Source organism: Fulmarus glacialis, unplaced genomic scaffold (assembly GCF_000690835.1).
Source record: "Fulmarus glacialis isolate BGI_N327 unplaced genomic scaffold, ASM69083v1 scaffold5750, whole genome shotgun sequence".
In the NCBI taxonomy this organism is placed as follows: domain Eukaryota; kingdom Metazoa; phylum Chordata; class Aves; order Procellariiformes; family Procellariidae; genus Fulmarus; species Fulmarus glacialis.
Window position 1 is genome coordinate 23,796 of NW_009188226.1, and position 20,867 is coordinate 44,662.

General features: G+C 44.9%; 1 protein-coding gene across 1 annotated transcript in view; it reads left to right on the top strand.

The window, feature by feature from the left end:
- Nucleotides 1-20,867, top strand: part of SOBP (sine oculis binding protein homolog (Drosophila)) — a gene marked incomplete at its 5' end in the record, with an annotated part of 52,652 nt that overhangs the window by 22,737 nt on the left and 9,048 nt on the right. The window contains one exon of the mRNA XM_009577756.1: nucleotides 11,509-13,463. Coding sequence (XP_009576051.1) covers nucleotides 11,509-13,461 — 1,953 coding nt within the window. The remainder of the gene's footprint in view (nucleotides 1-11,508; nucleotides 13,464-20,867) is intronic.

Sequence of the window (20,867 nt, forward strand, 5' to 3'; positions counted from 1 at the left end):
CTTTCCCTAACATTATTTTTCCAAGTAAGCAGCTGATGCAGTCCCTCAAGGATTTTATATGTTTGGGAAAGGTGGGGAAATGTGTGCGGGGAGTCTGCCCCAGGTAGACTGTGAGACCCAGCCAGTTCTGCTGCAGCCCACGCTATGGCCATGTATATGTTAGAGCACATAGCGTAATGGGTCCTGGCCTGTAAATATTATTGCATGATAAAGATTATCATGTAATAATAAGGGCTGAAAATCCCTGACCTATATGGATAGGTGGAAAAAAACCATATATATATATATTCCAAAGCACCCAGAGACTTCTTTTCTGTAAGCTTCTTGCCTGTACAAGCATAAATCAGACAAAACAACACAAAAATCTGTGAGAGTTATGCCACTGTAAAATGGCATAGGTGAGAGGAAGAATTGGACTTAGAACCCTTCATTACAGGTAAATAAAGATCTCTCAAAGTTTCAGATTGCATTCCTATTTGCTATTCTACAGACTAATGATATTTCAAATCTGGATTACAGTAATATTCTCTAGGCCCAGTAATACTACATTTAAGTCTGAGAGATTTAATGGCTGTTCAATGGTGATTTTGGTCCAGGTGAAGTGGCACTGGCCTCCAGCAATGCCTTAGGCTAAAAGCATCATGTATTAGCAAAAAACGTTAACCTGCCCCTCAAACCTCCTCATTATTACATTTATAGCCCTGTCAACCAACCTATGAGCCACTGGAAACATAATGGAGGGGGTTTTATTGTTATTTTTATATTCTCTTGAATATTAAAAAGAAAATATATTGGAGAAAACATACATATTAGATATTACTAGATATAAATTCTAGACAGATAAGCCACATGGGTTATTTTCCATCTCACAATGTGACTTTGCTATATGACCAGAATAAAGTTTTGTTCAGAAAAAAAGGGTGAACATGTTTATTCAGGTACCAAATAAAAAAGTTAATTAATTAGAGAATATAAATCTTCATTTGGCTTCTGAAGTTGTCTGCAGACTTGGTATCATGAGATTGTCAAGGGTGAAGATTTCTCATTTGGAGGTATTTTGGTCACTCAGTAAGTGAGATGCTATTTGAGGCTAATAAAGTGCCCCTTTCCTCTTTTACCTTTAAGTTTTCCTGTGCTTAACAGCATTCGTAATTCTCAAAAGAATTTGATGGAAACATTTACAGTGTTAATTGCTCTCAATTTCCCTTTCTTTTCCTGATTGCTGGGGCTGGATGCAGGGAGTGCTGCAAAGCCTGGCGCATACAGGCTCTCTTTCCTTAGTGCACTGGTTGACAGCTGCTCTGCAGAAGAAACCTGTGGCTGATGTTTGGTCCTGTTCTCCTGAGGAGCAGGGTCTCTGCAGCCCCTGCATAGGAGCGAGGAGCTCCTGGCATGGCAGTGGCGCTGGCCCTCTCGTCTGTCCCCTGAAGGGGGGCTGGCAGTGGTTCTCAGCCCAGGCACTGGTGAGTCCCTGCGGCTTGGGCGCCCCAGGGATGGAGAAGCTGCTCTGCTGCCTCCTGTAGCTGAGCATGTGAAAATGTGAACTGTGCAGAAGGTTCTCCAAGGACATGGAGGTGAATGTCCCCATGAGGAAAGAAATGCATTTCCACTCTCTGAGGGAGAGGAAGGAGGGGGATTTCCTCGTTCAGCCTTCCCCTGCTGCCCCAAAGAGATGGCAGGCACTGGACACTGTGAGGAAGTACGTCTAAGCCCCAGAAATGTTTTTCCAGCTGCTAGCTGTGTTTTCTTTCTTTTGGCTTCCTGAATATTCAAAGCAGACAGTTCTTGTCCTGTTCTCAAGGTGTTTACAATGCTTCTCACTGCCGATACTTTGCACGGCTTTAGTGGCAGCGGATTGAGGAGGTACATTCGTGTCACCTTTAGGAAGAAGCGAAGCTCTCACTGTGGCACTAACAGCTTAAGGATCATAAAGCAAAACCTTCTGCTGTGGAAAAGCACATACTGTAGTTCACTGAGACTCCCAGCTTCACCTACTCGATGTAGTTCTTGCTTCTGGCCGCTCAGTTTTTCCCCAGATCATTTCAGGACCAGGGGAATTCGAGAATGCACATCATAGGCAGTCTTGGCCTGGAAATCAAGTGTCAGACATCAAGGTGACCAACGCCCACATAACCCAAATCGAACTGCTTGCCTGACCAGCAAATATGTCTGTGCCACTGGTCTGCCAAGCTGGCTTCTCCCACTGCTACCCACGAGCTAAGGGCCATGAGGAGCATGATGCAGATACTCAGTTGACTCCACAGATCCCTACCCTCGAATTAGGCTCACCAAGAAGGAGGCTACAGACACACACACTTGAATGGTCTCCTGTCAGACCAGGTTAAGTCTGGAAAAGGAACTGCCTCTTGGCCTTTTTGTGTGGGCACAACACCATGCAAATGCTGGGCTGCTGCTTGCAGATCTGTGGCAGCCATCTGATGAGCTTGAGGTTTGATGGGAGCTGGAGAGTTGAACGTGGGACTCGATGGCTTAAGCTGGGGTTTGCTCTGCCCCACAGTCTCTTGTATGACATAGTTATGTTCAAAGGCCAATGGACTCACAGTGGGATGAGGTGTCTTGGGGCCTGCATTACCCTTGGAAAGGGCATTCAGGCTTAGGTGTTCTTCAGGCATTTCTGCAATGTGAGTCTCGGTGAGACAGGTTGTCTGTCCTCCTGAGGGTATGTAACCCACCCCGCCTCTCTCTCCCACTCTTGCCCTCTTTTCATCTTCTGCATCATCTTATTTTTATTTAGGACTTCTGTCACTGCTGGAGTGGTGGCCTTAGCCAGTACTGAAACAGCCCTGTCATCAGCTCTTGTATGCTACAAGTGTAAAAACCACACATTAAGGATTTTAAGGTTTAAATGCTGTTATTGTCCCATTCTGTGTTATTTCAGCCAGGAAGGTTTCTGGGGAGAAGAACTTCCTTCTTGGCATGCCCCACCTCACATGACATTCATTTTCCCTGAAGTTTCGCCCACCATATTGTGAGCTTCACCAGCGGTTTCAGATCCGAAGTTCCTCCTGTGGTTTCAAAGCCTCAGACTGAAGCTGAAAACACGGAGCTCAGCTGTTTATATACAAAATCAAATATGTAGCCACTCTGATGAAACAAGACCCAACCTGGATTTCCACTGGGCATTAGCATAACTTAACATTCGTTGCTTTTGGCTGGGAACATCAAAAAGCCCCCCAACACAAAGGAACGCAAGGGCTTTGAAAAGACTGTGTTTTAAATACCACAGATGACAACTGCAATGATTCAAAAAATGAAATCAATTTGTCATTAGCCATTAATTACCGAATAGCTCTATTTTCTCCTTATGCTTCGTGTAGCTTAGACTTTTGCATAATTAGGATGAAAAATGGAGACAGAGTGGGTCTTGCATTTAAATGACATAAAATCAGCATTTGCTCCTCAAAACACGGTGGTAAAGATTTTCGGGAGGACAAGAAGTTTAGGAGGGTTTCATCAGGGAAGGGAAAAGCAAGTAAGCAGGCAAGCTTTGGTCTCTTTTAAACAGAGAGAAACTAGTCACAGGACAGTTTTAAGTTGTAGTAGGCGACTGCAGTGTTCTGTTTTGTCAACTGTTTTTGCACAAAGCTCCAAACATTGTAAAAATCTGTTTTCCTTCACACCTAGCATCGCTACGAGCTGTATTATAACCACATTCACAGTGTGTTAGAGCCTGCCTCAGGCTTCCTTCGCAGCAGGTTTCAGCTGGAATGATTTTTTTTTATTTACTTTTTATAATAATCACTCCATTCAAGTGGAATGATCATTATAAAAAATTATCACGAGCCATCTTGGACAGAAAAATCCTGCCACAATAAACATGCTGGATGTCTTGCAGTAAGCACATTGGAAATGGTGATCGAGGTTGGATAACTGCTTAGAGCCACACTTTGGATTATGCCTGTTACTAGTATTGTTTGACATTTGATAGTGAAAGGGCATCAATTCCCAATCACGACAGCTGAGGCGGGGTCTTGGTTACAGTCATCTTGAAAGTAGATGCTGTGAACTGCCCTCTCCCTTTGGGGACAGTCTGCATCCCTGCCAGGGACCCCCAGACCAAAGCCCCCCTACCCCATGGGCCAGTGTGCAGTGGCTGCGGTGTGGACATGCAGACCCCTGTGTACCCTGCTCAGGCAGCAGTTATGCCCCGGGCTACCCAGTCCCTCCCAAGAGGAAGCGTGAACAGGTCCAGAGTGGGCGTTTTGGGGGAGTATTGGGCAGGGAAACGTGGGACATCTTGGTGAGCAACGGTGCGTTGTGCAGCTTCTAGCGAGGCTGTGCCCACTCCATTATTTGGTGCAGGGTGCTGGCAGCTGAATACCTTTTGTGATAACTCAATTAGCTGGGAAGAAAGCACAACAGCATAACAGCATCAGGATAAACAAAAAAGCCTTTAAATTATGAATTTCAATTCCATTATGCTGATTATCGCTAACCTCTCAAAGAAGTTTGTCATTTGCCGTTGTCTCTTCCTCACTCTGACCCCACGCATCTGAGCGGAGCACGGCTATGTCCTTCTGCAGATCTTCCCAATCAGCTTGGGTGCCTACTTTGCAGTTCTTAATATTCATCTTTCTTCTGAGTCAGAAAATGCTAAAAGGGAACTCCAGTGCCTTGGAACAATTTTTACGTCAAACAAATTGCCGCGTGTTTGTGTGCTAACCCAACCTGGCAGGGGCTTTGCTTCCCCAGGGGCAGCTCTGTGGGCGGACCCCCTGGGAGGTGAGCGGGGCAGGGAGTGAAGAGACTGTTGCTGTTTGCAGGAGAGGTCAGTCCAACCCAGAGCCCCACTGGGGCCAACGCTCACAAGTGCTGAATACGTTAACACTCGAGGTACAGCTCTTGCCCCAAAGTTTCTCCGTCCTTGGCCAAGCAACAGACTGCAGAGATGGGGCTGTATGCAGGATTTAGCACAATGGGCGGGATCTATGAGGGGATTTGTTTAGAAATTACCATTACCTTTTAGGTGACCTGCTCCAAAGAGGAGCCTTGGTGGTGGATAAACGGAGGAAAGAAGGGAGGGAGCAGGCAGCCACGTTGCCCAACAAGCTGGGGGAGCTGGCGAGGACAGCTGAGAGAGGTTTAACCCTCATTTGCCCTTTAAAGATAATTAGGCATATAGTCCTTCAGGACACACACATCTAGGTTTCTTTCCTTCTGACAGACTGAATTTTCCCCTGGTGTCCTGCTGGGAGTGCTTCACTGCCTTGCGAGGGGGCCCAGGTGGCAAGGTGCCTTGGTGTCCATGCTGCGGCGGCCGCTGGGTGATCTGCAAAGGGTCTGACTGAGCTGCGTGTAAAAGCATTAGCTGTGACTCATTTGGCTGTTTACTAGAAACCTCTGTATGTGCGTTTCAAGCCACTTCCTAATTTCTAGATTGCTGCCGCGTCCAAAGTTTGGCAGGCTTCAAAAAACTTGAGCCCTTGCTGAAAAACATATGGCTGGTGTGTCGGGTTCTCGCTTGGCTGCAAGGCAGAAGCGTGTGCAGCGGGAGGGGGGTTGCCTCCTCGCCTTGCGGCTTTTGGAGTGGTGTGGGAGCTTCTGCCTCCACGCCTCGCACATCCTGGGTGGGTGGCAGGGTTGGAAACTGCAGGGAAGGGCTTGGGACACAGTCTGGGCTAAAAGGAAAGGCAACCAGGGACAGAATATCGGAAATGTGCAGTGGCGTCCATGAAGCCAGAACATATGCCTGAGCGTATATGAAGAGACAGCAGTTGGATACCACAGTGGGAAAAGGGAGTAGAGACTACTCAGCAAAGCTGAATACATGGATTTTATGCCAGGAAGCAAGGCTTTGATAATCTTCAGTCCCATGTTTCGGCATCTTTGATAAGAGCCTGGTCCTCAGGATGTGTTGCAGCCCTCCCTTGTGCAAGGTGTCCCACGACGGCGTTCTCCTGAGCAAGGAGAGGAGCTTTGTTAGTCACTCTCTGGTTCTGGAGAAGCTGAAAAGGGACTGTCTTTGCCCTAGTCATCCCTTTCTGTCCTCTCGCTAAGCTTTACCAGGGAGCTGATACTAGGCCAAAGTGCTGTGTATAAGGCACAGGCTCTCCTTCATCGCGGAGGTGGTGTTTGCACGTTAGTCGTTCCTGGTTTCTCTCGGGCTGATATAAATACCTCCGCAGACAGATTTTAGCAAATGTATTTCTTAATGAAGTAGTGTCTGATACTAGATTATCACTCAGAGGTTAGTGGTGGACTGCACTAATGGATGAACTTTGTGCCTGCATTTGACAGCCTATTAAAGTATTAACTACCCTGTGCCTAAAGCCCAAGCGTGGCCCTTTTAAGCGCAGCAGGATGCCTGTGTTGTGCCCGTGGGGCAAGCTCGTGGCCACGTCTGGACTCCGCTTTGGACGTTTGTATAGAAATAAAGATATGGATGCCAACAGGAATGGCTTTTTTCCCCTCTTTGTGTTAGAGAAGTCCGAGCGTTACAGGATCCCTCGGTCCTGGCTTCCTCGGTGTTCCCATATCGGGTGCGAGTAGTGTTTCTGCTGATGCAGTGTCTTCTGAGTCGTCTCTTGGTGTAGATTGCTGCGTGTTTCACAGGAAAGCGGATGAATGATATCAAGTCATTGAGCTTATAAGTAGCACACTGGCAACCCGCCACTAAAATATAAATACATTAAATCTACTGAAGGAAATGTTCATTCTGTTGTTTAGTGTTGGACATGCCCCAGTTAGGTAAATTTAATCTTCTTGAGGGTTGTTGCGTTACAGCTGAATGAGATAGGCAGTTATCTTATTACTGATCTTTCTGTCATTCAGGGTTTGTGTTCTGGCATTCACGGTGTGAAGTATGCTTGCCCAAGAGCGGTCCTAGGAGTATTTTCCAAGGGAAGTGAAGGTGCGTAGGGGATCTGTTGGCACCTTGCAAGGTCTGACCCTTTATCTCAGAAATGTTCACGCTCCTTGTCAGTCACACCGCTACCGGTTCCATCTCCTTTTGGGTAGAAATGTACAAAATGGTTGCTTTGCCTATCTTTGTTAGGAAATGTCTGAAACTCGACCTCATGGCATTTATTTTCTTCCCATGTATTCCTTTTGTTAACTTGTGCTATAGGATTTTCTGCCGCAGTTCCTTCCAAAATCCCCAGCCATGCTTCTGCTCCTGTTGAGGTCAGGGGCAAGGCTCCTGCCGACTCCAGGGTGAGCTGAGGCCGGCATTAAGCATCAAACCCAAAGCCGGCTGATGGCATTAAAGAGGAGTCTCTCCATCATTTTCCACGGGTGTTGGGTCAGACCCTCCCAATGTGATCCCACAGCATTAACTCTCGTGACTAATCCCACTGAAACCTGAGGAGCTACTCCCATGTGTAAGCACTACCACATCCGATGCACAGCGTTAACAAGCACTCTGCAACAGTTTAGCTCTTCTCTAGGTTGTACGGTGAAGGGAAAGGATGAGGCAGGAAAAGGGAAGCAGGAGGTATAAATGAACAGAGAGGTTTTGAGCTGGTTGTGAAGAATGACGATGTTCTGTACAGAATGCAAGTACTTAAAAAAATAAGACATTGGCTGTGTGTTTTACAGATAAGAAAATGTTATTTTATTGAACGGAAAGATATATATGTTTCACCTATCACATCTGAACTAATCAGTGTAGGCTTTTAGAAGAAGTCTGTAATTACTCTGAGCACATCATTAGTTAGACGTAAAATGAATGATATTGCTCCATTTTATTACCTCTAGTGATATAGCCATTTGTATCATAAATTCATTGACCTCATCTTAAATGATCAATCCTGTAAGACATACTTGATTCATTAATTCTTAAGTGACATTTTTTCTCCTCCAGTAATTTCCTCCTCATCGTAGGGACTGTTTTTCTGCCTTTTAGTATGGTATTGTATGGTGTCATATTACCTGCGTATGACATGCACATTTTATATTTGTGTCTTAAATAAGCAGCATAGACTGATTGCTTAGATAGATAGATAGATAGAAAGAAAGAAAGAAAGAAAGAAAGAAAATAATTAAATACATGGATGTAGTAGATAGGCTTTTCTAACTGACGTTAACACTTTGAGATGTTGCATAAAATCAGTGAGATAATGATTAGATATTTGGTCCATCCAGGATGTTCAGAGGAACAGAATCGCTGCATTTAATTTCTGTGGCTTTAATTAATTTTATCTAGTGATAGAATACATAGAACGGTCTGTGATCAATATGTGAGTGAGACAGGCAGACTTCAGAGTTTCTTATACCTCAGTGAATTATTGAAAACAGGAGAAATCAGTAGAGAATTTCTAAGCGGGATTTCTAAATATTTTACTGAGGAAGAGAAAATATTTGTTTAGCTAGGGGTGACATAGGAGCCCACTTGAGATAAACAAATCAATACAGCAATAAAACACTAAAGTATTTCAGTGAATTTTTCAACAGATAACTAATAAAATTAAATTATTAAAAAAGATGCCACAAGTTTTTTTGGGGCTGTATTTTTCTTTCAGTCTGTTTAATTAAAGTCACTGAGAGGGGTCTTCCTAGAAAGATAAGGAGGCTGGCTTTACTCTCTCATATTTCTCAGGTGCTTCTTTGGCAGCAGGCTTACAAGTTGGTTTGCTTCCTTTGCCCTGAAGGAAGGCCAAGTCTTAGCTGACCATCCCAGGACTAAATCAGGGAACCAGCTGCATCTGGAGTCCTGCCCCATCCCTTGCAGCAGCACCTCCAGAACCAGTCTCCTCCTCGTCTTTCCCCTGCAAGCAGACACTGTTTTGGTGGGTGATGGGCTGGGGTGGGCTTCATGCTTCCTATAGCCTTCCTCGGGAGCCAGCTGGGAGCTCCTGGTACCTCTTTGTGCGGCTCTTGGGGTACATGTGGAGACCCCCTACCTCTTTGCACAGCCCTTGGGGCAAGAACATCCCCTGCAAGTGGCAGAAGGAGCTCAGTGGTTTACATCCTGATTCCATACATGCAAAAGATAGCATTTTGTGGCTACAGCAGTGAGCTCTCGATCAAAAATGACTTGAAGGTAAATTCAGCAGCTTTACTGAGTTAAATAGTACCTTATTAATTCACGGTGTAGACTCACAAATTCCCCTTTTGTCTGCTTGGAAAACAGTGGCAAGTCAGAAAATTTCAGGAGGTCAATTATAAGGTGTTTCCATTAGATCATCCTGTGTTGGCTTGCCAGGTGGGTGGCAAAACCCACACCCATGCCAAATACCCGGGATGGTTCAGTGCCCACCGCTGCGTGTTTGCACTATTTGCGGCGAGGGGTTGCCCAGCTCCGGTGCTGTCTGCGATGGCTGCTGAGCTTTCCTGCAGGGAGCAGAGAGAGAGCCGATGCCTCGGGGGGGGCCCTTGGAAGTGGGGGTGCCCCTGCTTTGCCTTCCTCCGTGCACTCCAGCTTCCCATCCGCCCTACACCGTGGGAGGATGCATGTGCCATAGCAGCGGAGGCGTTTATCTCGACTCTTCTGTGCGCTTGACAGCCTTTTTGTCCACGTTTTTTAGGGCGCCGCATCGTCAGTGTGTGTTCAATGCAGGGCTGGCCCTGTTTGCAATGTACCAGGAAATTTTCTTCCTTGCGTGGGGCATCGTGCTGGAAATATGCCCGTCCTAATGCCGCACGTGTCGAGCAGCACCAGCACCCCCTCTGCTTTATCTCACGTGGCGCTGTGTCCGTGTGCCCAAGCTAAAAACTTGGGCCCTGCATTCCCAAACTTCAGGGGTGACTTAATAGTTGCTACTTCTCAAGTGATTATTTAGTTTGATTTAAATGTTGGGATAAAAACTTCATGGTAGAGAGAGGGAGTGTGTGTGCGAGTGTGTGAATGGGGTGGGGAGGCAGGAGAGGGAATCAAATAGCAACCCGACTGGATAACGAAAAGGTTGCAGAGTTAAAATAAACAGGCTAACAGCCATAGTGTATAGGGGGCGTGTGTGTGTGTGTGTATATATATATATGTATATATGTATAAAAAAGATATATTACTGAAAACTCAAAAATGTCACCACTGTTTATATTAAAGGAAAGCTGAGAGTTAAATGAGATGGGTAATCAGATGCCCGACATATGTTGTTTGGAATTGTTTATATGGCCAATAGTTATTAAAATTAATTATCCTTTTAACGCAGTCTTTTCACAATCATATTCTTTTTTTTTTTTTTTTTTGTACAAAAGATATAGTCATTTCAAAACAAGCTAATATAGGCTCTTTGGAAAAGGCAGAACAAACAATACCGGGATGTATACTGACATGGTCATAGCCTCAACACGCTGATAGAAAGCACCAAAAATCTCTGTCAACGGAGTATTTTGAGAACTAATGTAAATGACAAAAATGGTTTTTTTGTGTGTGTAAAATTCTGTCAAAAAAGTAAGGCACTGAAAAATCTGACATCTGTTTATCTGTTTATAGCTATGGCAAGATTACTCATATTAATTCTTGTTTAAAGTGCCATATGAAGGAAAGGCATTTGTGCAAACAAGAGTCATATTTGAATTGTAGATCATGTCTTCACCATCTGTGAGAGCTGTTGGTGTTGCAAAATTAATGTGTTAATGAAATCACAATAATTTCTCTGAAGTAATGGATTCTGAAGCCTAGAATGACTATTTTTTTGAACTTTGGTGTCTAGTGGTTTACAACTGGGAAAACCTTTCACAGCTTAATTAGTTCTGCAGCCTTACTTTAAAAAAAATTGGATATGCCTTCACCACACCAATAGTAACACAGAAATGGATTAAATGGAAAGCAGAGAAACAAAACAAAAATGAGCCTGCAATGCAAACTTTTTGCCATAGTATTTGAAAAGTTGCTAAATAGGCCCTTGCTTGCCAAGAAGTTTTACTCAAACTGACTCGTACACAAGAGTGGGCAAACAGCTCAGAAAATAATTCCAGCTTGCCGAAACATCACGAATTGGGACTATTCGAACCTCACACAAATGTCCTGACTATATCCAAGTTTCTCCTTGGAATGAAGGGCAAAGGATGAATGATGCTTTTTGCTTCATGACACCATTTTAAAATACCACACCCTTTCCAACTTACTATTTGATACTCTTAATAGAATACTGAATGTTACAGTGTGCTGCAGCTTAGCAGAAATGATTTGCATTCATTTCCAGCAACTTTCTGAGTCCTTTTCCAATTACCATACTTCTTGTGTAGCATGGCATCCCAGGCGGTACAGGTGTGCTTAAATTACCACTGAGGAGTAATCACAGCCATACTCATACAGTTTTTGTATACTTACATATGTGTGTTATAACAGTTTATGCCAGCTGAGGATTCTTCTCTGTGGTATGGGTTTAAGATATATAATGTACTGTATAAGGTAGAATTGAGATCATGGGAGCCAGAAAAGGGAGTGGAATTAAAAAAGCATAGTTTTCACAAACGTAACAATTTTTTTTCTGCTAGAAAAATAACGTGCATATTTAGAAAGCAACTGAAAAATGACTTTTGAAATAACACTATGAAGAGAAGATTGCTTTTCTTACCTGATTTGATTTTATTACTGTGTTGTAGGTATGTGACTGGTGTAAGCACATAAGACACACAAAAGAGTATCTGGATTTTGGGGACGGGGAAAGAAGGCTTCAGTTCTGCAGTGCAAAATGTCTCAATCAGTACAAAATGGACATTTTCTACAAAGAGACACAGGCCAATCTTCCAGCTGGACTGTGCAGTACATTACATCCTCCAGTTGAAAATAAAGCAGAAGGCACTGGGGTGCAGCTGCTGACTCCAGATTCTTGGAATATACCGCTAGCAGATGCTCGGAGAAAAGCCCCATCCCCAGCGTCTGCAGCTGGCCAAATTCAAGGTCCTGGACCATCAGCGTCTACCACTGCCTCTCCATCTGACACTGCCAACTGCTCTGTCACTAAAATCCCCACGCCAGTTCCCAAATCTATTCCCATCAGTGAGAATCCAAATATTCCACCCGTTTCTGTCCAGCCACCTGCTAGCATTGTGCCTCCAATTGGTGTCCCACCTCGCAGTCCTCCCATGGTGATGACAAACCGTGGGCCAGTTCCTCTGCCCATATTCATGGAACAGCAAATTATGCAGCAAATCCGTCCACCATTTATTCGTGGGCCGCCGCACCATGCCTCAAATCCTAACAGCCCTCTGTCAAATCCAATGATTCCTGGAATCGGTCCCCCACCAGGTGGTCCCAGAAATATGGGTCCCACCTCTAGCCCCATGCACAGGCCGATGCTTTCCCCTCACATCCATCCCCCCACAACACCTACCATGCCTGGGAATCCTCCAGGCTTGTTGCCGCCTCCCCCTCCCGGAGCTCCTTTGCCCAGTCTTCCCTTTCCCCCTGTCAGCATGATGCCAAATGGTCCTATGCCTATGCCACAGATGATGAACTTTGGATTGCCATCCCTTGCCCCGCTGGTGCCACCCCCGACTCTACTCGTGCCATATCCTGTGATTGTCCCCTTGCCTGTCCCCATCCCCATCCCCATCCCCATCCCTCACATTAACGACTCCAAACCCCCCAATGGCTTCTCCAGCAACGGCGAAAGCTTCATTCCGAGTACCTCCAGCGAGACGCCTGGGGCAAAGCCAACCAATAGCTCTTCATCCCCTCGAGAGTCAAAGCAAGGATCATCTAAATCCTCTGACTCGTCACCGAGCTGCTCAGGCCAGTCCCTAAATCAAGCTCAAGTGCTTCAGGAGCACAGTAAAAATGAAGTTGTTGACTTGACTGTCAGACCTAGTAGTCCAGTGAACAGTAAATTTGGTTTCCCCAGTGTACTACAGGGTCCACAGGACGGTGTGATAGACCTAACAGTAGGCCACCGGTCTAGGCTGCACAATGTTATCCACAGGGCTTTACACGCCCAAGTGAAAGTTGAACGTGAACCTAACAGTGTTGTAAATTTGGCTTTTGGTAGCTCAGACAAAAGGAACTGCAGTGACTGCAGGGACAACTGCAGCCCAGTTGACTCAAAAACGTTACCGTGCAGTGACGGAGCTCACTGCTGTCCCGTCTCCTTGGCCTCTGGCACACCGGGACTGGAAGCTGGTGCAGCGGTGTGCAACGTCATTGTGAATGGCACAAAGAGCACGGAGGGTTCCAAGAACCCGGAGCCACCCCAGGAGCTGAAAAAGTCCCAGCCCCCGGAGGAGCTGGCGGTGAGCGAGCTGGAGTCCGTTAAGGAGAACAACTGTGCATCAAACTGCCACCTTGAGGGAGATGCTGGCAAGAAGACTGGGGAAGAGCCCCTTGCTGGGGGAGACAAACAGGACCCGAACCTTAACAATCCAGCAGATGAGGACCATGCGTATGCTTTGCGGATGCTGCCCAAGACAGGTTGCGTGATCCAGCCTGTGCCAAAACCAGCAGAAAAGACTGCTATCGCACCGTGCATTATCTCAACGCCAATACTCAGCACAGGGCCAGAGGATCTGGAGCCACCATTGAAAAGGAGGTGTCTCCGAATTCGAAATCAGAATAAGTAAAGGTTTGTGTAATCACTACTGCCTTCTGTGTGAGTAGAAAGAGTATTTTCAGGTATGAGGTCAAACTCGTGTGGATCTGGCCTTTGTGAAACAAGATACAGATCCGGATTTATTAGCACTTTCAGAAAACTATTGGTATTTATGTTTTAATATTGTTCTTCGTGTTGTATTGCATCTGTACTTGTCAGTACTCCATCCATCAGCAGCCTCATTACACTTTTGCTCACAGAACATTTCATGATGGTGCTGGCTGTGAAATTATTGTGTTGTGTATGTCAAAGACAGTGGTTTTCTGCCGAGGCTATGGTTCAGGTCTGGGCCATTAATCTGCTTACTTATTCCAGCTGAGTTACACAGCAACTCAAGCCTTCATCATGATGATTGAAATTACCCTACAGCATAGCATAGACCAGGATGACCCAGCTGCTTCCTGCTAGCTCAGATCCAATTGACTTACCAAATGGTCATCTCCAACCATCTTATTTTGGTCTGCCTCCAGACCACACCCTGGCTTTCAGCCGGGCTGTTCTCTGGGGAGCAAACCCCCTCTCCCTGAGGTTTCCTTCCTTGGGTATCGGTGCTTAGGGACTGCCTGCTGTTTGTGACCTGCCTGCTGTAGCTTATCTCAGCAAGACCTGTGCCATGGGGCTTTACTCTCTTACCTGAGGTATCCGCTTTTGGTGCAAGTCTCCCACCTTAGAACAGCAGTTGATGTTTCCCCCAGCCCTGCGGTTGTTTTATGTGCGTGGTTTCTGGTAGGGCTGCAAAGCAAGGCAGAGATATGGGTAAGTCCACCAACAACCATGGCTTGTCAAAGGACAATGCTCCAGAGGCAGAAACCCCCTGCCCTTCATTCCCTATTCCCAGCCTACTGAATCCCTCTGATAAAACAGCGCCTTTGTAAAACTGTTAGTTTAATACGTGTCTGTTGCTTCAAACCTGTGAGCAAGAAACAAATGTAATTGCATTTGTTTAGATTCACAAGCGTGGAGAGCTTCTTTCAGGAAAAGGGAAAATAGTGGGTGTTGCAAGAAATCTGTTCAGCAGTAAAATACTGACGGTTTGCCGGATGTGGCTTGATGACATGCCAGATTTCATTACAATCCATGGAATATTCTGTAGCCTCCAGTAAATCCCTGTCCCTGGTAGCACAAATAGTGACTGCAGCAGTGCAATACGAATTTTGCCTTGAAGGGCTTGGCACCTACAACCGTAGATAGCAGCACAGGCTGTGGAATCTGGGCCATTGCAACATCTCCCTGCTCCATCAGTGCAGGCTAATTGCACCATCAAAGATACCGCAGTATAGACAGGACTCCCTTTTTATTTGTTAACGCTGCGTTCCCCGTGCTGGCTGCAGTGCCGGATATGTTACTTCCCTTGATCACAAACAGTATTTATTTACTTTCTTCAGTGGAACAGAACCATTATTCTTTGCTCTCGGCATGTGCTGACACATTTAAAAAATACATTTGTAAGAACAGGGGACAATTATAACTTTCTTGGACTGATAACCAACATATACAATGACTCAGAAGTCAAATGAATATTTAAAATCTTTACACACTCCTAGGCCCTGCTATAATAGGGTAGGATATCCCCCTACCTACCCCTGAGGTATGGATGGACTATATGTCTCTCTCAGCAGCGAGATCTTTATTGCAAACCCCAGTGTGCCACCTTTGGAGCCTGAAAGATTGTCTCTTCATAAATGTACACATGCTTTTACCTAGGGGTCATGATTTGATCTATTGAGAAGGCCACTATTTGACTGTATCCCTTTTATTTAATTCTAGGAGAGCTGTGGTTAACCCGTCCTTTCCCACCTTGCTCAAGCTCCCCATGGCTGTGGTTTGTTTCATGCCAGTGCTAGGAGACTTGCATATTTGTGCGCTGATAGTGTAGTCAAAGACAGGCTCGTTCTTAGCATCTATTTATGCTTGCCCAGACCATCCAGGCTGCAGTAATGCCACCTTTCCAAGGTCCTGGTCCCAAGAAGGGTTTAGCATCATCCAGAGCTAAAGCCTTAAAACTCAGAGAAGAGTTCTGGCTTCACTGAGTGGTGTATTTTTGCCTGTTGACACAATTATACAATATATCACTTCACAGATAGTATTTGACAGAGAAAGTGGGCAAACTGAACAAGCTGCATTGAAAAGACAAGAAGGATGCTTTATCACGCAGTTATTGTCCTCAGCTCTTTGTATTCTCTAAATGTCAGTAAATGCCACTATGGTTATCCTCAGGAATAACCATTTTCCCATTCACCAAGGAAAGTTTTCAGGTTGCCAGGCAAGATTAATCTGACCCAATATAGACATCTGGAATGAAGACACAGATGAGCTAATTGTCTAAACTCTCTTTAAAATCAACCTAGAGAAGCAGGCACTTAAAAGAGACAGCTGAGCTCATCCTGAAGTCGACAACTAAGACAGCTCAGACGAATTGTGCCCTAGGAGTGCCTATTTCTCCCTGCTGTGAAGGAAACTTAGGGTGACTGGCGCAGACATAGATGTCCCCATAGACACTGAAAGTTAAAAAGCCCAGCCTAGGTGTCTGCCGTGCCTCTGGGGTTTGTGCAATAGTATAGCATGGCATGGTGATGGTTATGAGTCAGTCTGTGTTCATCCCCTCCTTTCTCCACAAAAAGAAAAGAAGTAGCTTCTGTGCAGAAGAGATATGAGACCAGGATCCTTGTGTGCTTCAACGGAAAGAGGATATCCAAAATACTCTGTGGAAATAAACAGCGCGATAACCATCTAATTCCAGTGGGTACCTCAGTGAAATGTGGGTGGGTTTTGAGCCTCTCAAGGCACGCGCAAGTGATTTGTGCAGCTCTGATGATTGATTTGAGGTGAGGACTCTTTGGTTTCATGCAGAGCCCTCCTTTCACTAGTGCTGGTAATAGCCAGTCCAGAGGAGCAGGGGGGCTGGTTAGATTTCTGGTCTCCCAGGAGTCTGTCTGTGAAGGCTGCACAGGGCTCAGAGCCTGCCCGTGTCTGTACAGAGGGGATGAGCAGGGGGAGCAGAGCATCGGTGCAGCCCCTTCCACCGCAGCCCTGACCTCCACTGTTCCCTGCCCGGGCCTGGGGAAGGGCAGAGGTAAAACTCTGCTCCTTCAGCAGTCTGGTTGCAGGGAGGATCCCTCATGAGAGACTCCCAGCCTCATAGGAATTCTACTAAAATACAAAGAGGGTAGGAGCTGCACTAATAATTGTGTTGACGTGGGCCATTGGAGGTTTGTGTTGATTGCACTGGCCATGCTAACCCAGGAGAAGAAAAGGTCCAGAGAATTGTCTTTTTCTCTCTTGCTCCCCACCTACCCTAATTGGAAAATCTGAACACATTGCCCTAATGTGCAACTTTTCCTGGATTTTATTTCCCATCAAATTGTATGAAAAGAAGGAAATTAGCCAAATATTTTTACGCTAGAGTTCTGGACAGACAGATTGAATTTGTGTAATAGCAACATGGACTCTAAAAAGGAATCAATGCAAGCGTGACCTTTTTGGGCAAGTCGCCAAACTCTGGATTATTTAATGTACCAATTACTTGATTATTGGAAGTGCTAATCAGCAACATAATCCTTGATGTTAAAGTTTAGTCTCTCCATCAGGATGTGGACTGTCAAGCTGTTCTAGCTTGATGCAATTCGAAGAACCAGCAAAAGACGTCTCGGTGCCAAAGTCCTACTATGATAAAGGAACGAAGCTAGGGAGAATATTCTATTGAGTGTTACTTTTTCAAGTTTGAGCAACGTGAGTTTCTAAAATAAGTGTTAGTGTTGCTTGCTTACATGCTTTACATCCAGGCAGGATCAGTTTTAACTCTCCAGTTTTGGTGTCAAGGTTTCCTAAAGCAAATAAATGGAAACACTAAGGTCTGCTTGGATTTAACAGGATAGTTATGGTAAACTAAATTAGAAAATTAAGTGGCACACACTAAACTCACAACTAGCTTCTGTGTGTGTGTGTATGTGTGTGTGTGTTGACTAATCCTGTGTTGGGGGCAGAAAGCAGTTTTTCTGCTTGTGTCAGCAGAATTTCTCCCAGAAGTAATGGAAATAGTAGGAGTATGGCCACCTACAGAGCCAACCCGTGTGTCCTGGGGTCAGTATCTGCTGAGTTATAGGCCCAAACCTCCAGCTGTCTAGTCCATACATTGCAGTCGTAAAAATATACAACATGCAGAATGCTCCAGTTCAGAGCAGAAGTAATGTATATCCCACTGTGAGCTCCCCTGCCCATAATGGTCCAGCGCAAGATTTCCTGCTCTGGTCAGGATTCCTGAGGCAAGGGGCATAGCTATTAACCTCCCTTTCTGCCTTAAGAGTTTTTATCGCTCCCCTGTCACTATAGCATCTATCTACCAGCATCTTACCCTACCCTCCTCGCTCTGATCAGGATAGAATTTGACCTTAAAGGTATACTTGAAAACAGATTTTATATATTTAAACACATTTTTATGCTAATCATCTCTGTTGACACAGCACTACGGGCCAGAGCCTTAGCTAATTTTAACTGGATATAGTTCCACTGGTGCTAAACTAATTTAAATCAGCAGAGTAATTGGACTCGTACACTTAACACCTACTCTTCTGGTTCAGAAGTTTTCCTTCACCTGGCTTCTTATGAGCCTACAGAAATTTTCCGTTTATCTGAAGGGGGAGAGAAGAGACTGTTAACACCACAAAGCCTTAAACACATTTGCTTGGAACTGAAGCTTTGCCCTTGAGAGCTGCCTGGCTCTAGCAGTGTGATCTTATGTTTCAAAATGGCTTGTGTAGCTTCTCAGATATATTGAATCAGAAAAAGGATTTCCCAGGAAAAAAAAAAAAAAAAGAAAAAAAATTCTCAAAATGGTGGAGTATAAAATGACATAGTTCCAGAATGGCTTTCAGCTCCCACATCTTGCTGCCGGGTTGTGGGAGCGCTAACTTCCATCTCAGTGGCAGTAAATAGCAGGCTCGTGGTACGCTGCCGTAGATCACTGCACGCTCTTTGAATCAAAGGAACGAGTGCTGATTTCTGGTGGGTTGCTCCTGCCTTTCTATAAAACCTCCTAGGGCTTATGTTTCAAATATGAAATCTGATTCTTGAACCTAATTTAGAAAATAACTATACCTGGTCTGATTTGCAAAGGTAGTGAGCATCTAGGGCTGCTGGCAAACAAAACACAGGGCCAGAACTTCAGCCAGCAAAAAATGCTGTAGCTCGATTGACAGACCCACAGAAATTTGCAGAGCCTGCAGCTCCTGGAGGCTGTAGCCTACCTGACAGCTCCCAGGACCTGGGACCACTGACTTCAGAGATTTCAGTGCTTACTTGCTCTTATTAGTTTTAATTGTCTTGTGAAATGAATATTATTTGAACTGAAATAAGCATCTTTTCCATGCCATTCCTTAAGCTGGTACAACCCACATTCAAGTTGAAACGACGAGTTACTCATAATTCTTTGCCAGGCTTTAAAGACTGACCAGGCACTTTCATACATATCAGGTCTACTGCTCCTCTTATTTAAGTTGGTGCAAAGCAGATTTGGCTGCATTCAAAAGTGTTAAGTGTAAAACAGGCATAGGGGGAGACTCTAGCTCTCCATCTGTTCTTGTGCTGCCGAGCTACCAAAGTCAGTGGCACAGGGAAAGTTTATGGGGAAAAAAAGCACAATTCATGATTAAATACAGAGTCCCTAACAACAAAGACCATAGTAAAACAGACGGGCACCCTTGTAAAAACATCATCGGAGACAACGATTGCCTTTACATTCAGAGGCCGAGATCCTGGACAGTATGTGTCTGATTGCTGCTGAAATCTGATAAGGAGCTAAGCACCTAATAGCCTTTGTGAAGCTTGACCCTGAAACAACCATGGCCAACTTGAGTGTGGAGCGGAGAGCTCTGAACAACGTGAGGAGCTTATAAACTATTTCTCAGTATTATGAGCAATACCTGAAAGTGGGTCAGAAAGGAGCAAAACACTTTTGAGGACTGTGGTTGCAAAAAAGTTAAACGTAATCAAGCAGTGAGCAATAGATTTTAAGATAAAATTAAATTCTTGTTATAAAAGCAGTGGGAGATTCAAGCAAAGCAGAAGCACAGCTGTTTGAGCAAGAAATCAGGAGATAAGACTGTGACAAGCAAGCTTTTCTGAAGCACTTTTTGCTTCCAGATTACCTGCCGAGTCTCTCCCTGTCTATTTTTAGGTCCCATAGAGCAAAACAGGCAAGTTAAGCACGTTCCTGGGTGCCTCCATCAGTCGAGGCCTCACGGCTGAGGCCTACTAATCATTACCTTATTTACACTATTTTGATAATGAGCTGCATTTCACTCCCGGGACCAGAGGTTGTGTTTGGAAGCGTGTGCGATCATCTCATGAGAGCCGTGAATCGAAGTAACCTCTGACATTTTGCAGAACACTCAACTATTCAAAATTTGCTTCTACCATGAAAATTACAGCTAATTAAATATCTGGGCTTGATCCTGTGCAGTACTGTGCGCACTCAGCGCTCGGTGCCTCTAATGCAAGTTGAAGGCCCTCAGCACATTACAGACCGAGGTCCTGCCTCTGACTCATTTGCATGGCTTTACTTCCCCAGACACGATTTTGGTATTTGAAAAGAATGATATTCCTGTACAACATGTGTCTCAATTTGTAACGATATCCTCCCTGCAGCTGGCTTGCTTTTCCAAGTGTTTCTGAAACATTACTGTCTTAAATTCGAGCCAGCCTCCAATAACAAATTATCTAGAGGCAAAGAGGCTGAACTGCGTCTGTCGAGAGGACGCCCCCGCTCTCTGCTGTACTCCGTCTTCCAGTCCTGGTTTCGGACTTTCAGGCTGTATAATGTAATCATCTTCTATGGACGCACACATTTCCAAAAAAAAAAAAAAAAAAAAAAGGGGAGTTTAGGGATTGAGTAGTGCAGAGTGAAATAACTATCGAGTTCCGACCTCTCTGGAAAGATCTGCATCCCATCATCGGCCGATTGATATTGAAACCTATGATTAGAGCAATTTTCAGCTATTTATTTGGAGCCCACGTGGTTAAATGTAAAACTTTGTGTTGCCTGCTTATGCTCCAAATATTTATAAGCTTTCATGAACCACTTGTGCTGCTGCTTCTCAGTTGCTTATCCAAAAGGAGGGGAAAAAAACCCTTTTTCCACAGGAATTCTCCAATTGAGAGATGCTCAAACACTAGTATAAAAGAAAAGATACATGATGAGGTCACTGAAAATTTGAATTCTGACCTTACCTTTCAAAGTACAATTAAAATGCCAGTTCTGTTTTATTTGAAGCAGCTTACCAATTATTGCTGAGCTGGTTATCTTGGTGGTAAAAATATTGTTCCTCTTTTCTTGGGGTGGGTAGGAGAGGTGGGAAATAGAGAAAATCTCAACCAACGGTT